Raw genomic sequence first — 18,254 nt, forward strand, 5'->3', positions numbered from 1 at the left:
TGTGTGAAAGGATCCCACTGTATCCAGTACAGTGTGTTGTTGGATTTTCTTTCACTCTAGCCCACATAGGAACATCATAATTTTGTTGTTTGTTTTTGCTCTTCTGGGGACCAGCTGCCACCCAGCTCCCAAATAAATCACACAGAGTGACTTATTCTTAATTATAATTGCCCAGCTTCAGCTTGACTTGAGGCTAGCAAACTTTTCTTAACTTTAAATTATCCCATCTACCTTTTAAAAGCCTCTGGGTTTTTTCCTTTTCTTACTTCTGTAATCCTTCTTTCACTCTCACTCCATGGTTGGCTCTGTAGAGGGGTGGCTCTCCCCTAGCATCCTCTTACCCTTTTTCTCCTCTCCTGCTCTTTTTCTCCTTCTTTGAATCTTTTCTCCTGCCAGCCCCACCTATCCTTTCTCCTGCCTTGCTGTGGGCTGTTCAGCTCTTTATTATATCATCAGATGTTTTAGACAAGTCAATGTAACACAGCTTCACAGAGTTAAACAAATGCAACATAAACAAAAGTAACACACCTTAAAATCATATTCTCCAACAATAGTGTGATCGTTTCTTGGAAAAATCCCACTCCTCACTGGGCATTTTACTTTCAGATCATAATGAAATAATGAAGATTTTTTTTTATAAGAGCAATGATGCTTAGTTAGATCAATGATTTGACTGAATGCTCTGAGCCAGCCTAAAAGATACAGGTGACTAAGACAGGTAGTGAAGATGATTAGGGAAGTAGTTTGGGTTATTCTGCCAATTGATCCCATAAGAGACACCAAAAAAGACAAAAATAGGCTAGAAGTCACATTCCCCATGTTTTTTTTTTTTTGTGGGATTTTCAGAACCTAAAAGCAAGGAAGTCTCATACATTTAGACCCATGGATCCTGCCTGTTAGAAAACAGGCTGATGATTAAACAAGGCAAGTGTGTCCCTACACTCAAGGTTAGGCCTGAGTTCCTCAGTCATGTAGCTTTCAGAATTAATCACAGGCCCTGGATGTGGCTTGAAAAAGCAAAGTTCTGAAAATAAATTAAATGCTCCAATTGTATGTAAACAAAGATAGGCAGTTAGCTGAACACAGGAATGAAGTTTGTAGGTATCTGCTACACTGAAATCGCAAGCAGCTTCCTGCCAATACAAAAGGAACAGGCTTTGTTAACTCATTATAAAATAGTCATTGCTTTGTTGTAAAGATGTTATGGAGGGGAAATTAACATAACAAAAGATGTTATACTGCTTGTGAACTTTAAGGAAAACATATAACTTCTTATCATACTGTGATTTCTCTATGTGTAAAGATTTTAATTTGATTTTGGAAAACATACAACTTGTTATTATGAGGTAATTTTTTCTTGTGTAGAAATTTTTTGTCTTATGAGGTATAAAAGGGATAAGAAAAAAATGAGGAACATAGAAGGGAAATATCAGGAAAGAAGAAGGAAAACATCAGGGACTAAGAAGGAAACATCAGGGAAGAAGAAGGAAACAGCAGGGAAGAAGAAGGAAACAGCAGGGAAGAAGAAGGAAACAGCAGGGAAGAAGAAGGAAACAGCAGGGAAGAAGAATATAACACAGGAAGAAAAGAAGCAGCAGAAAGAGAAAACTGAAATGAAGAACTAAGCTTTGACCCTCAGATAATATCTCCTGGCTGTTAATGCACTATTGCCAAAGAAACACCTCCTTGCTCATTTCTCTGTCTTGCTGAAAGCTGGTTTCTCAGCAAAACTGTCCCTGTGGATACTTTGGCATGGTCACTCTTGTGGGACTGTCTGCACCTTAGAGTTGTTTGGCATTATGTCTCTGTGAGAACTGCCACATGGAGGGAGTGACACTGTTAATGCCAGAGCTCTGGGGAGGAGAAAACTGTCCAGCATCCAGCTGCAGTGACTGATGCCCAGCTCCACACACATGACTCCTGGCATTGTTACAGCTTTTCTGTAACCTATACCACTGCCATGGGCAAGACAGAGACAGACTGACTCATTCCCTCCCCAGTTTGTCCACATCTGTCTGGGGTAGATGAGACCCGTCTATGGCCATCCTTGTCTACCTCAGCCTTCTTCAGGGACAGCACCAACTCAGGGCCAAATTCTCAGCTGGAGAGCTGAGAGAGCATGTGGAACGCCAGGACTGCCAGTTCCCTCCAGCCCACAGCAGAAGACACCCACACAGGCCATCCTTCCTGAGGGACGTCTCCTGAGTCAGGGCTCCAGGCCCAGCATGTCCCAGTGTACTCACCCTGCCCAGTCCTGCTGCCCAACAGAGGTCATAAATCTGCCAGAGCATCTCTTCACATAGCCCAAGGCCTGTAGAGATGCAGCTACAGGAAGTAACATGTGGCAGTGATACAGAAAGTCCAATATGTGAAACTGCCAAAGCACATGCTGCCCTCAGCCTGGAACCCACATCTCCTTCCCAGGGAACAGGTGCTCAAGGTCCTGGATTCCTTAATGAAAAGCAGTCTGGACACCCAGGACCCCTGCACAAAAGACCAAAGATAGCATAGCCTCTAAAATGCTCCTGGCCTTGGACAGATGCCCTCCATTAATAACTGCGGAAGTTTAGTTTTAAAAAGACAAAATAGAGTATTCAAAATAATCTTGAAAGACAAAAACATAATTGGACACAATTTTAAAAAACCAGGGCAACTATCCCACATATAATAGCTAAATAAAAATAATATTGAAAAATAATTAAAAAACTAATAAGTAAAAATGAGAGTAACCTGAGCAACAATGTGGGAGACTCTAAATCAAAACATAAAAGCACAGCTGTAGAGATGGCATGGAGAGTCAAAGCCCTGCCCCCCAAGCCTGGCAACCTGGGCTGAAAGAGGAGAGCTGGCTTCCCAAATTATCCTCTGACCTCCACGTGTGCACCATGGCTTGCAGAAACACATGTGTGCACTTATACACACAAGAAAACACTATATATATATATATATATATATAAAGTTAAATTTCAAAACCATACAACACCAAAGAAAGGACCTAAATAAAAACACCAGATAAAAAAGAATTCCAGGTGCACAGGTTGGCAGAATTAATGCTGTGAAAATATCTATATTACCAAAGGTGATCTAAACATCAGTGCCAAATGGGGATCAATATACCAAAAATGTTTCCGTGAAGAGAAATAGAAAACACTACTTTCTCACAGAAGCAAACAAGACCCCAATGGCCAAGGCAACCCTGAGCAGAAAAAGGAATGCTGGAGGAATCACCATGCTCCATGTCAAATATCCCTAACAGCAAACCTAACAACACTGTATAGTTACTTGTAGGACACAGACATTCAATGCAGTCCAACCAAACATAGGACATAGAGATAAACTGAGCAGCTACAGCTGATCTGTGACCAAAAATACATTGCCCAAAAATACATCTCAGTAAAGACAGCCTCTTTGACCAATGTTCATGGGGAAACTGAATAGAAGAACAGAACTAGGTCCCTATTTGTCATTTGCACAAAAATCCATGTGAACCTGAAACTTGGAAACTGCTGAAGGAAGAAACTTCAAAAACCTGCAGCAGCAAGGACTTTCTGGAATGGATTCTACTGCCTCAGAAATCACCACAAGAATTGGCAGATGAAGCTGGACAGTGGTGGCACATGCCTTTAATTCTAACACTGAGGAGGCAGAGGCAGGAGGATCTCTGTGAATTCAGGCCAGCCTGGTCTACAGAGAAACAAAACAACAAAAACAAACAAAATAAGAGGTAGAAAAAGAATTAGGAGATGGGATTGTATGAAACAGCAGTTTCTGCACAGCAAAGGAAACAACAGAGTGAAGGGTCAGCCAGAATGGGCGGGAAGGTTGCCAGATACACTTCTGACAAGGAATCAACACATAGTCTATAGAAAGAGTTCAAAAAGGGAATCAGGCCAGGCAGTGGTGGAGCACGCCATTAATCCCAGCACTCAGGAGGCAGAGGCAGGCGGATCTCTGTGAGTTCCAGGCCAGCTGGGGCTACAGAGTGAGTTTCAGGAAAGGCGCAAAGCTACACAGAGAAACCCTGTCTTGAACCTGCCCCCAACAAAAAAAGTGAATCAGATAGCAAGAGAGCCTCAAATCATCTGGGCAATAAATAGACAAAGGTAGAGAGCAGAGTCCTGAAAAGAAGTGCAAATGGGGAGTAAATACATGAAAAATTCAGTGTTCTTATCCACCAGGAAAGTGTGAATCAAAAGTGTACATGACAACTGTCAGGTGATTCTCACCTACCTCCAAGTTCACTGAGAAAACCTGTGTCAAACACACACACACACACACACACACACACACACACACACACACAGCCAAAGACACACACATAAATAATAAACAAATATGACGAAACTGTGCCCACAATGCAGGAGACTCAGGGAGAAGACCTGTGCTCCACTTCCCAGGACCTTTCCTTTTGCTCAGCTGCCCCACAGCTGCTTGCTAGGAGCTGCTACCTCCTCCTGGCCCCTTTTCTCCCTTTGAGACTCACCAGTTCTCAGCCTGCTCCCCATGAGGATCTCTCCAACCACCACGCAGGCTGGGAGATCCAGGTGACTTTATTCTTTGGGACTCACCAGTGCCCTGTCAGCTGTCTAACTGGGACACTCGAGTTTTCCTACCCAGCCTGAGACACAGGACCAGTTCACACTGCCAGAGAAACTTCTTCCAACTTTCTCAGCCAAGCTGATGCAGACCTTAGATTATAGCTGACAACCTGAAAATCTGGGAAAGAGGCTGCAGCCCCAATACCAGACAGAGAAAACCAACATCCTAATCAGCTGTGAATTAGCTCCCTCCTGAACACTGTAAACACCTCTGCCAAGTATAAGAGGGCCTTAAACAAAAACGGAAAAAAAAAACCTCAATGGATGATCAACTCCAGATGGACAAATCCCAACTTGGAAATGAAAATAACACAAATAACCAAAATATCACATCTCTACAAAAAAATAAATAAATAAATAAAGATACAACCACCATCATAACAGCCACTATTGAAAGTGACTTGGAATATCTTTCAAAACAGTCAAAGACTAAAAGAACAGGGGAAAAAACAAAGTCAATACAAGACATAAAAGTAGAATTTAAGAAAACCTAATCAGAAATGATGCTGGAAATGAAAAACACAATAAGCTGTTTAAAATGCTCAGTGGAGTCAGACAAGTTGGTGCACAATTTTGATTCCAAAAATTGGGTGGCAGAGCCAGGAGAATCTCTCTGAATTGAAGACCACCCTGGTCTACATAGTAAGTTCCAGGACAGCCAGGGCTACATAGTGAGACCTTGTCTCCAAACAAAATGAAACGAAACAAAACAAAATTCCTTGGAAAGCCTCACCAAAATAATGCACCAAGTAGAAAACAGAGAGCTGGGAATGGAAGACCAAGTAGAGAAACTGGATCATTAGGAAATGTCAGGAATTTAACCAAAAGTGTGAACAGGACATGGGAGTTTGAGGATACGACAAAAACAACTAGTCCCAGGGTTAGAGGATAGGAGAAAGAGAAGAACTCCAAAGCAAAATACAACTGATCAAGAAAAAGAAAACAAAATCTAGTTTTAAAATGGGCAAATGCAGAGACCCACAGCCAAACACTAGACAGAGCCAAAGGGGGAGGAAAGATGTAGGAGCCAGAGGGGTCCAGGACACCATGAGAGCAGGGCCCACAGCTAAGCAGGGCTCATAAGGTTTCTAGAGACCGAAGAGACAAACGTGGCCCCTGTGTGGGTCTGAGCTGGGTCTTCTCCATATGTTACGGTTCTGCAGCTTGGTGTTCTAGTGGGACTCCCAACAGTGGACATGGGGTGTGTCTGACTCTGTCCCTTGTGGTTGGGGCACTTTTCCTCCATGATATGAGGGTTTGTGCCCAGTCTTTTGTATCTTGTTAGGTCATGTTCGCTGAATGTTCCTTGGAGGCCTGTTCCTTTTTTCCTCCCTACTCTTATTTTTTTTTTTTAGATTATTTATTACATACAGAGGCCAGAAGAGGGCGCCAGATTTCATTACAGAATGTTGTGAATCAAGGTGAGTCCCAGGAATTGAACTCAGAACTTCTGGAAGAACAGCCAGTGCTCTTAACTGCTGAGCCATATTTTCAGCTCCCTCCTTTCTTTTTAAAAAGAGAAACAAAGGTGGAGTTGATCTGAGGGAGAAGGAAGATATGAGGAAGGATGAGGAAGCATGTAGGGAGAAAAAACTGAGCTTGAGGTATAATGTATGAGAAAAGAATAAAAGTTTGTAAAAAAGACAGCAAAAAAAAAGTGGGAAAAGGTTTCAAACAGACATACCTCCAAAGGAGATAAAGAAATAGTGGATAAAAACACATAAATAAAAAGTTCAGTATCATTAACCATTTTGGAAATACATAGCAAAATCACAGTGACATCTCCACTGCTGTACCAATTTCTAGTGAAAGCTAGATAGATATTCAAAAGTTCCCTGGGCAACTTGCAGACAGCTATAAAGGCCCACACAGCATCTGGAGCCTCATTGCAACACCTCACAGATGAGCTGAGATCTCATAGTGAAGGCCAGATAGAGACATTGGGACACACAGAATATTTCCCTCAGACACATAATCTCAAAGCCTGGTGTGCTTGTTATGTTTTTGTCTTCTTGACAAAAGCCAGAGTCATTTGGGAAGAGTGAGCCTCAATTGAGAAAATTGAGAAGCACTAGGAAAACCAGAGAAGTTAATCTTGCTTGGTAGTTATAACCTGCTTACTGCCCAGAAGGCTGGCAATGGAGGTGTCTGTTAGCCCAGGTGATCTCTGCATAATCTGTAGGGCCAAGCCATATCTGACTCCCACAACCTCCAACAAGCAGGACCATATGTGGTTAGCAGTCTAGATGACCTCTGTGCTATCTACATGACCAGGGGTTTCCCAAGACCCTATATGTACTCACATATAGGACTAGAGATGGTTAATAACCTAGGTGACCTCTGTGCTCTCTGTACAACAGAGACCACACCAGATCATCTCCTAGGCCCTTAAGATAACACACATGGTCTATCTACAGAGCCCAATTTCATGGAAGAACTGACATGTGCTTTGAGAAGAGTTTCTGTGTAATCATGTCTCTTTGTGCACACGGAAACTTTTTTATCCAAATTGTACCGTAAATAGTCTCAAACAATCTGACTGGAATCAGACTCTTGAAGTCTGAACCATCACAGGCTCCTGAGTCCTGTTGAACAGGATTTCCTTCTTGCTTCACATTGATCATTACTCTGTGGGCCATGGCATTTGCAGAAATCCTCACAACCTATAGATAAGTCTGTGGAACATTTTCTTGATTTAAAATTGATGTGGAAGGGCTAAGCCCACTGTGAGGAATGCCAGCCCTGAGCAGGTGGTCTTGAGTTGGATAAAAGAAGAAGTTGAACAAGCCTTGGGAACAAGCCAGTAAATAGCAGTCCTCCATGGCCTATGTTTCACAGTTCCTGATATGACTTCCCATCAGAGGAGTCTATACTGTAAGACAAAAGAAACCCTCTTTTCCTCAAGTTACTTTGGTCATGGTGTTTCTCACAGCAATAGAAAGCTACCTGAGATACCTGATTCCAACCAGTCCCAACACCTAGAGGTTCCTCCCACAAGCCTACTCTAACATTCCATCTTCTTCCCATGTCTCTGAGGATGCTACTTTACCTCCTGACAGTCCCTTCCCTCCTGGTGTCACTCAGAGGGAAAGACAGGGTGGTCACAGAGGACTTACCTAGACAGATGACATCCCAGAAAGGTCAAGAGGACATGGGCAGATCACAGCCACAGCTCAACCCACACAGGAAGTTAGCAAGTCTCCCTGAGACTATTCATAGGATGATGAAATTCACATCCTCTCTTTAGGACACATAGGTCAGCCCTTCCTGCACACCCAGGACATGAAACTTCTAATTCCTGGATCAGGCACTTGATTGGTGACACCAGTGACAGTGGTTCCATCCCCTTCCCTGTCATCATTCAGCTGGTTCCTTTCCAGCCCTCACAGACATCTCTGTCACCTTCCTGCTGGGAGTAAATCCCACCTTCTCAGAGCAATGAGAACAAAGGGCAGATGGGCTCAGTGTGTTTCTGTGTCACAAGAGGAAATCCACCATTGGGTTTAGGAAGCACAGGGTCTCCCTCTGGTGCAGACAGAGACAAGGACAGGACATGGCAGAGGGCAGTCCTTGGGTGACCTTTGTTCTCTCAGGCCAAGGGTTCCTGATTAGACTTTCTACTCAAAGAGTGTTCTAGAGGACTGGACCATAAAGAGAGAAAGGGGGAGAAGAATGGAAGGCCCATGTTGAGCGGGAAGAGGTGGGGCAGAATCAGGGACACAGACCTTGCCCTCAGCTGAAGTGACCCTGGGAGGTGCTGCCTCCTGCCAGGAAGCTCAGTTTCCAGGGAGGACAACAAAGCTGACACAAGAGCAGCAGGGCATGGGAGCCATGCTGGAGTTGACGCTCTTCTCCACAGACAGAGATAATTACTGTTCCTTACAACCCCATCCTGCACGGGTGTGTCTCTTGGTGGTCCATTGGCAGGGGCTCCTCCTCACTAGAGAGGGGACCATTTCCTGAGAGGGTGGGAAGAAGGAAGCACAGAGACTAGCTGGGTCTCCTAGGGAGGACAAGAGCCTGAGAGGGGACACAGGGCTTCTAGTTGGGGCATCAAATGAGATGACACAGAGGGACAGAGGCTCAGCAACAAGCTCTCCCTGAACAGTAATTGGTGTAGACAGGGAACATCTTCATTTGCTCTCTTTTGCTGTGATAAAGACCATAACCAAAAGCATCTTGGGGAGCAAAGAGTTTATTTGGCTCATATATCTCAAGTCAGAGTCTATTGAGGGACACTGAGGCAGGAGCTGAAGCAGAGACCACAGGGAAGTGCTGCTTATTGGCTTGCTCCTCATGGCTTACTCAGCCTACTTATACAATCCAGGACCACGTGCCCTGGGGTGGCACCACCCACAGTGAGCTGGGTCCTCCCTCCCACATCAACTGTAAGTCAAGAAGATGCCACCACAGACTGGCCTACAGGACAATTTTATGGAGGCATTTTCTTAGTTGACATTTCCTCTTCCCAGATGAACCTAGTTTGTGTCAAGCTGACAAAATCAAAACAACAAAGAACTGATGAATACAAGGAGGAGAAGCATAAGTAATCCCATTCTAAGTTAATCACCATTGGCTTCTGTAGTCTGAAGACACAGTTCACAGCTAGGTCTGGGTAACTCTCCACATAAAAACAATCTGGGGCATTAAACATTGTCCTTGGCTACTAGCAATACTCTGGACCACTCATTCATTCACCGCAGGTGTCTGAACCTGGTCCAGGAAGAGGCTTCAGTGAAGATCAGACTAGTCCTCTTCTCACATGCCTGAGTTCCAGGAGACAGGAAGACAGGTCAGGAAGGACATCTAGAGGGTGAGGTTGAGAAAAGCCATGGTGGGAACAGCAGGGAAAGGTCAAAAGTGAAGACCCAGGATCTTGATGAGAAGGTCAGGGAAGGTATCCCACAACTTACATACACCCAAAACCTTCTGAGTGTGAGCAGGGATCTGGAGATTGTGAGTGGTGAGCTATATAGACATCTAAGGAGAGAGTTCCATTCAGAACAAATTAGAAGTCCAAAGGCACTGAGGGGAGAGAGGCCGTGCCTTAGACTTCAACCCAGTAACATGCAAATGCACACACACACACACACACACACACACACACACACACCAAAGCTGAGTAATGAACATACCTTCTTAGAACCTGCAGTCCATCTTTTATAACAAATATAAAGGCCCTGATGTTGATGGCTGTCTTAGGATTTCTATTGTTGTGAAGAGACACCATGACCATGGCAACTCTTATCAAGGCAAAGCACTTAGTGGGGTGGCTTTCACTTTCAGGGTTTTAGTCCATTATCATCATTGTGGGAGAAGTTAAGTGCAGGCTACATAGTGCTGGAGAAGTAGCTGAGTGTCCCACATCTTGGCTTCCAGGCAACAGGAAGTGTTCTGAGTTCCTGGGCATGGTTTGAGCATATATGAGACCCCCCAAAAGCTTGCCTCCATAGTCAATAACTTCCTCCAACAAAGCCACTCCTCCTAATAATGCCATTCCCTATGAGATGATGGGGACCAACTACATTCAAACTGCCACAATAGGTTTCTCTTTTTTTAATATTAGTTTTATTTTAGCAGACCTCTCCCACTGCTGCCCTGCCCCTCATTAATCAATACCACATCATGTTGCCTAAGGGAAGAACGTGCTTCTCTTTGTCCACAGTCAGCCAGAGATGGGTATGCTTTTTACTGGTACAAAGGGAAAGTTCTAGGCATCAGACAAGAAATTGCACATTGGTAAAAACCACTCATTTAATTACGCCAGGACTTGCACACAATGGGAGAGAAACAATATTCTGTAATGCATGCTGCTCCAGCATGTCATCCAGACACCTGTGCAGCTCCATGTACACCACCAAGAATGACTACCTGTGACCTCTGGATGCTGGGTGAGATTAATTTCACCTCACACACAAGACTGACAGCGTGGACATTGCCCAATTCCTCTTTGCATTGTGCTCCCATGTTAGGGTTTGAGTGTTTAGTGATGTGGTGACTAAAGAAACTCCATTTTATGCTAGGCATCCATCTTGGTACCCAGTAGTCATTTGTCTCTGACTCCAGACCCTGGAAAAAAAGTTCCCAGGAACCCTGTCTCAGTGACCCTCCCACCCTGAAATGCACAGCTGTGACCATCTGCTTGTTATGACTAAATTATTTTCTGGCTTCTGTAACTTGTTTATGCAGACACCTGAAGATTATTTTGGATCACCTTCACCACTTAACAGAACACACCACTGTTTGCTTGCTTGAACAGATATTGAAGGTTGTCTTCTGGTTTTTCTTTTAAAAATCCTTCCCTCACTTCCCTTCTCATGGCAGCTCAAGTTTGGCTCAGAGATTGTTGTCCTTCTAGCAGCTAAGAAATAAATATTTTAATCATGATTAGACTTTTCCCAGGTGCCAAGGACTCCAGACAATTAGGAGACAAACTGCAAAGATCAGAACCCCTATTAGAATCTATCCAGTGAGAGCAGGACCTGTGGAATGGTAACTCAAAACGGAGACCATCTCTAGCCAGACCCTTGGGGTTCCCCCACCAGCATGGCTCTCAGAAAGATCCTGTGGTAGTCAGGCAGGGCCTCTCTGGGAGATTTATGTTTTCATCACAGTGAGGTGAGATTCTGGAAGTCCTGGCTCCAGACCTCTGTTCCAGATTCAACTTCAGGTGACCATGGAGAGCTTGTATCCAGGGTTAGAATTTGACTTCCTGTTAGAGCTGGCAGGGAACTAGGCTTTACTGACTGTCCAAGACTCATAGTGTGGAACCAGCTGTACACTGCCAAGGCATATGCAGTTTGGTAGATCACCTGGGCATCTCCTTCTCCTGAGTCTCAGTGGACAGGTGCTGGGATGTAAGCCAACTCTTCTGATGGGTTTAAGAGACTTCACAGGAAGTTCATGTTTATGGTCACGATATGGCCATAAACTCATGAAATCACAGCAGCACAAGACCTGTGTATGCCTGGTCCATCAACAGCACACTATGGACCAGATAGGGCCTCAAGAGGCCACACCCCTTCCTCAGAACCTATTGGAAATTAATGGCCACTGAGGGATGGGAAATTATTTTCTTCAGTGCTTAATTTCCTATACTACAGGAACTGCACAGGTTTCTCTTGATCAGTGTGTGTGGAAATTAACCACCTCACCATCCATGCTCATGTAAGAAACCCTAAATAACAGTGTTGAACACACAGACAAAAATGGAGACCCTGTGAGATGGATGCCTACTAAAAGCACTTGCTGCACATGCCTGATGACCTGAGATTAACCTCCAGAATTCATGTAAGGATGGAAAGAGGGGAGCAACTCCTGAAAGTTACCATCTGACCTCTTCATACTGTGGTGTACTCCCACACTTATTCACACCCACACCCACACCCCCACATATGTATATATATACATATATAATAAATTACATATGCATACATGAAACATGTAGGAGGGGAGCATTTTAGGAAGAAGAGGTCAGCAGGACTATGCAGTTGTATATGACCAAGATACATTTATATATATATATATATATATATATATATATATATATGTGTGTGTGTGTGTGTGTGTGTGTGTGTGTGTATGTGAGCTTGTATCAAATAATGAATTTTAAATGTGTTTTAAAGCATGTGGCTGCAATTCTCTTCATTCTTTGAAGAAAAAGAAAGATAACTTAGGATACAAAATTGACTCTTGACTCTTCCTTTGAAATCTTGAAAAAGAAAAAAGAATAGAGAACTGATTTACCTCCTTAGGCTTTCTGTGAAGCAAAAGGACACATTTTTAAAAAAAAATTTTTAAAGGACATAAACACATTTTTAAAAATTTTCAAATGTGGAAAATTAATTTGCTTTTAAATTCTAGAAGAATTTCATATAAAGTGCTAAAGTTGATTTTGTGATGAGTGTTGACCTTTATTTTAGTCAGATTTAGTATGTGTGCTGGATAATTTTATGTCAACTTGACACAGGCTAGAGTCATGTGAGAAGAGGCAACATCAGTTGAGAAAATACCTCCATGCGATCCGGCTGTACACTTCAACAAATGATGCTGGCATAACCAATGTTCACATGTAGAAGAATGGAAATAGATCTATATCTATCTCCCTGCACGATAGTGAAATCCAAGTAGATCAAAGACCTGAACATAAATCCAGTGACACTGAACTTAACAAAAGAGAAAGTGGGAAGTAGCCTTGAATGCACTGGCACAGGAGACAACACCCTGAATATAACATAGGTGGTACAGATACTGAGATAGACAATTAATAAATGGGATATCCTGAAACTGAAAAGATTTTGTAGGGCAAAGCACATGGTCAATAAGACAAAACAAAAGCATACAGAATGTGAAAAGATCTTCACCAACCCCATGTCTAACAGAGGGCTGATCTCCAAAATATATGAAGAACTCAAACTAGACATCAAAATACCAAATAATCCAATTTAAAATGAGTTACAGATCTAAACAGAGAATTCTCAACAGAAGAATCTCAAATGGTAGAGAAACACTTAAGGAAATGTTCAACATCCTTATCCATCAGGGAAATGCAAATCAAAACAACTCTGAGATACCATCTTACACCTCTCAGAATGGCTAAAATCAAAAACACTGATTACAGCCCATATTGGAGAAGATGTTGAGTAAGGGAAATACTCTTCCACTGCTGATAGGAGTGCAAACTTGTGCAGCCACTTTGGAAATCAATATGAGGGTTTCTCAGAAACATGGGAATCAATCTACCTCAAGACTCAGACATACCAATTTTGGACATATACCCAAAGGAAGCTCAATCATCACACCACACTTACTCAACTATGTTCATAGAAGTGTTTGTTGTGATAGCCATAACCTGGAAAGAACCTTGATGCCCCTCAACCAAAGAATGGATAAAGAAAATGTGGTACATTTACACAACAAAGTACTCAAAGTAATAAAGAATGACATCAAGAAATTTGTAGGCAAATGGATGGAACTAGAAAAAAATCATCCTGGGTGAGGTAACCCAATTCCTGAAAGACAAACATGGTATGTACTCACTCATAAGTGGATATTAGATGTAAAGCACAGGATAACCAGACTACAATCCACAGCCCTAGAGTAGCTAGGTAACAAAGAGGACCATAAGAGGAACACATGGATTTCTCTGGGAAGGGGAAATATATGATATCTCCTGGGTAAACTTGAAGTCGGGGAGGTGAGAAAGAAGGAAAGGGATGGAGGGATGGGAGCATGAGTGATCAGATTGGATGAGCTGGCATGGGATGGAAGGAGAGACTAATGGAAGAGATATCTTGATAAAGGGGCCATATTGGGAGGTTTATAGAGAAACCTCATGCAAGGGAAACTTGCATGAATCCACAAGGATGACCCCAGCTAAGACACTAGCAGTTGTGGAGAGGGGGGCCTGAACTGGACTTCTCCTGTAATCAGAGTGGTGTCATCAAAGACCCTCCTTCCACTAAATGATGGAATGAGACACAGAGATCCACAGTCAACAGCTGGGCCAAGCTCCAGGAGTCCAGTTGAGGAGAGGGAGGAGGAATTGCATGAGCAGGGGAGGTCAGGATCATGATGTGGAAACCCACAGAGACAACTGAAACAACTAGTGGGAGCTCACAGACTCTGGACCAACTGCTAGGGGGCCTTCATGGGACCAACCTAGGCCCTCTAAATGTGGGTGACAGTTGTGTAGCTCTGTCTGTTTGTGGGGCCTCTAGCAGTGGGATCAGGTGTTCCTGGTGCTTCAGCTGACTTTTTGGAACATATTCCACATGCTAGGATGCCTTGTGAAGCCTTGATGCAGGGGGAGGAACTAAGTCCTGCTTCAACTTGATATGTCATGCTTTATTGACTCCCATGGGAGGCCTGTCCATTTCTGAATTGAGGAGGGGATGGATGAGAGGGAGGATGCGAGGAAGGGAGAGGGAATGGGAAGTGAGGAAGGAGGGGAAACTGTGGTTGGTGTGTAAAATAAATGAAAAAATAACAGCAAAAACAACAAAAAAGATTGGGCTGTAGGCAAGCCTCAAGAGCATTTTCTTAATTAGTGCTTGATGGGGAGGGCCCAACCTATTGTGGGTGAAGCCATTCCTGGGCTGGTGGTCCTGGGTTCTATAGGAAAGCAGCCTGAATAAGCCATGAGGAGCAATCCAATAAGCAGCACTCCTCCAGGGCCTCTGCATCAGCTCCTGACTCCAGGTTCCTGCCCTGTTTGAGTTCCTGTCCTGACTTCCTTCATTGATGAACAGTGATATGGAAGTATAAGGTAAATACACACTTTCTTCCCCTGAATTCCTTTTAATCATGTTGTTTCATCACAACATTAGTAACCCAATGACAGTAAGTTTATGAATTAAAACTACAAACTGAATTGACAACCTTCAGAACAGAAAAACATATTTTAAGTCATCTATATAGTACAGTTTTTGTGTTCAGAGCAAATAACGGCTACAACTCTGGAAAAAAGTGATCCCTAGTCATCAGGGAAATGCAAATTAAATCTACTGTGACATACTAGCTCATCCCAGGTAGATTAGCTATAATCAAAATAACTGACAATAAATTTTGCAGAGGATATGGAGAATGAGGAACACATATTCACTGCTGGTGGGTGTGAAAATTAATAGAGTCATTATATGGAACTTGTGGAAGTGCCTCAAAACATTACAAAATACCACATGACTCAGCTATTTTACCCAGAGATCCTGTACCCTACCATAGAGATATTGGCACCCGTGACTGCTCCTGGTATATTCAATATAGCAAGGAGATGGAACCAATCTAGATTTCCATCAACAAATGAATGCATAATGCAAGTCTAGTGCATATACCAAATGAAATACTATTCATCTCTAGAGAAAAATGGAATCACAAAATTTACACTAAAGTGGATAGACCTAGAATGTATACTGTTAAATGAGATCCCCCAAACTTATGGGAAAACCCACATTTCTTTCTTGTGTGTGGATCATAGCCTATATAATGTATGCATGTGCTTATGTAATTAAATATTCAGAGGAACGGTTCAGCCTATAGGAAGAGGAACATGAAAGGGTAATTTTACAGAGACAAAACACTCCCTAGTGAGTTCACATACATGCTTTACTGTGTGTGGGTTCTCTGAATGCTCGCTCTCTCAACTCGGAACATGGTTTTGATGTAAAACAGGTTTTAACAAGCAACATCCACGTGTAACTCTGTGCTGCCACCTTACTGGGAGCCCAAATTTGAAGTTATGTTTTTCATCTTTTAAATGTCCCTGTACAATGCAGTTCTTGTAAGTACTACCAACTTAGGGTGCATTATTCTTTAAACAAGAAATCCAGTTATAAAAATTATAGTGAGTGAAGGCATCCAAAGTATGGTTAAATCATCATAATTGGAGAATTTTTGAAAATTCCAGGGAATGCCGACTTACTGTCTGTGAATCTCAAAGACTTACCCACCAGCAATTACCAACAATGAAAAGTTTGCAGTGTCTGGTTTGGTTTTCATTTTAGGTTGTAAGTCTAGAATGTGTTATTGTTAGTGAATGAATGTACTTTGCTTTAAAATTTAATTTAAAATTTAAATGATTTTAGAGTTAGCAAAGGACTTGGATATTCCTGCCCTGAAGAAGATATACAAAAAAAATCTAATAAAAACACATGGGAAAGTGGGCTCAACATCATCAGTCTTCATGGAACTGCAGATCAAAATGGCAGTGAGTCTCACCTCAGCTATTCTAGACTGCAGTAAAAATCTACTTAGATCCTCAAAGGCGGCTGCTCACTGGGACCTTCCTAGGAAACTTGGTGCTCAGCTTCATTCCAGCATTTGGAGCTTGGCTACCATCCCCATAGTAGCCCATACATGAGCTGCAGGTCTCCTCATGAACAAGAGGGGGCAACAATAAACCACATATTCCTTGAGATGTGACCCTATCTTGCAGCCTTGTTTCCATCCCAGTTCCAACAGACCTGGAGCTCCCTCACATAATCATTTCCTGTGTCTCTGAGACCCCCACTCTGCAAGGAGACCCTATTTAGTCCCCCCCCCCTCTCATCATCCGTGAGGACAGACAGGGAGATCACAGGGCAATCACCAAGGAGAGCAAAGACAACCCAGAAGATCAGATAAGGCATGGGCAGACCTGAATCACATTCATACAGCAAAGGAAGTTGGGGGTGGAGGAGTCTCCCTGGTGCCCTCCATAAGAAGCCGGAGCGCAGGGTCCTCTTCCTAGGACACACAGGTCACCTCCTCCTGCAGAGCAGAATATGAACCCCTGAGATAACATGTATTCCTTCATCAGACACCTGACTGGTGACACTAGTGATGACAGGTCTGGGCCCTCCACAGGCATCACTGGACCTTTTCCTGCCCCTAGAGTAGACTGCCACTCCCTGCTTGGAATAAACCCCACCTTCCCAGAGCATTGAGATCACAGGGCAGACTGGGCTCTGCTAGGTTTTGGGGTCTCAAGGAAAAACACTCTTGGCTATAGGAAGTTTAGGGACAAGGCTCTGGGCTGAGCTGCTGTTCTCTCGGGACAGTTCTCAGCCTTTTGGCTCAAAGTATGTTCTAGAACACTGAACAACAAAGGAACAGAAGGATGGGAGGCAGCACTCACATAAGAACAGAGCAATGCACACACACAGACTCCACCCCCAGCCCATCTGACTCCAGGAAGTGCCCTCCTCTGGGAGGAGGCTCCAAGAAGTGCCCTCTTATTCTGGGAGGAGGAATAAAAGCAGAGCAGACACCAGAGGAGCCCAGCATGGCAGCAGTCTGAGAGACAAACCTCCTCTCCAGAGGAAGAGCATAGCCCATAATAGAGACCATGGAGCTCTCCTCAGCCCCTCTCCACAAAGCACAGGTCTCCTGGAGAGGACTCCTGCTCACAGGTGAGGAGACATTCCTCAGGAGTAGAGAGTTGGGGAGCTCATAGACTGGATGGGGTCTTCTGGGAGAGGGAAAGAGCCTGAGAAATGACATCTGGCTCTGCTTGAAGCCTGAGACCATCAGGAAGCTCACAGTGGATGGGAATTGGGAAGTGGGGAAGAAAAAACTCAGTTGCTCCCCATTGTAGATTTATCAGCACTGGCCACTGTGTCCTGAAGACTCAAGTTGACAACTCCATCAGGGTGACTCTCCAAGTAAAACTCAAAGTGGGCAAGTAAACAACATCATTATGTAGGACCCTGAGAAATCTGCAAATAAACCCCAGGCTCTGGGACACTCATTTGCTCACAGGTTTCTGAGCCTGTTTGAGGTAGAGAGGTTTAAACCAAAAATCAAACTAGTCCTCCTCAGAATGCCCTGCTACTATTGGGCAAGGAGATAGAGCAGCAAGGACATCTAGAAGGTGGGCCCAGGGGTTGACAAGCACTTCAGAAGCAACAGAGCAGGGAAAGGTCAGAATGTGAAGGCACAGAGTCTTTAGAGGAGGAGGTCAGACAAGACATGCTACACTCACCATAGATTATGGTGGTATTTTATTTGTACTGAAATGTGATTTTAACTGTATGTTAATAAAGAAAGTTGCCTGGAGGTCAGAGCTATTAGAGCCATAGCAAGAGCGTGGCGGTGGTGGCGCATGCCTTTAATCCCAGCACTTGGGAGGCAGAGCCAGGAGGATGTCTATGAGTTCAAGGCCAGCCTGGGCTAGCAAGT

General features: G+C 43.6%; 1 protein-coding gene across 4 annotated transcripts in view; it reads left to right on the forward strand.

The window, feature by feature from the left end:
* Positions 1-17,169: 17,169 nt before the first annotated feature.
* The window catches only part of LOC143273523 (cell adhesion molecule CEACAM1-like), a 72,620-nt gene continuing 71,535 nt past the window's right edge, over positions 17,170-18,254 (forward strand). For 3 of the 4 annotated variants that reach the window (XM_076573606.1, XM_076573608.1, XM_076573612.1), the window contains exon 1: positions 17,206-17,485. In XM_076573606.1, the coding sequence (XP_076429721.1) occupies positions 17,422-17,485 (64 nt within the window). In that variant the 5' untranslated portion in view covers positions 17,206-17,421. Of the gene's footprint in view, positions 17,486-18,254 lie in introns of all 4 variants that reach the window. The other variant, XM_076573602.1, reaches the window with a different exon arrangement.

This window comes from Peromyscus maniculatus, chromosome 1, assembly GCF_049852395.1.
Source record: "Peromyscus maniculatus bairdii isolate BWxNUB_F1_BW_parent chromosome 1, HU_Pman_BW_mat_3.1, whole genome shotgun sequence".
NCBI classification, from domain to species: domain Eukaryota; kingdom Metazoa; phylum Chordata; class Mammalia; order Rodentia; family Cricetidae; genus Peromyscus; species Peromyscus maniculatus.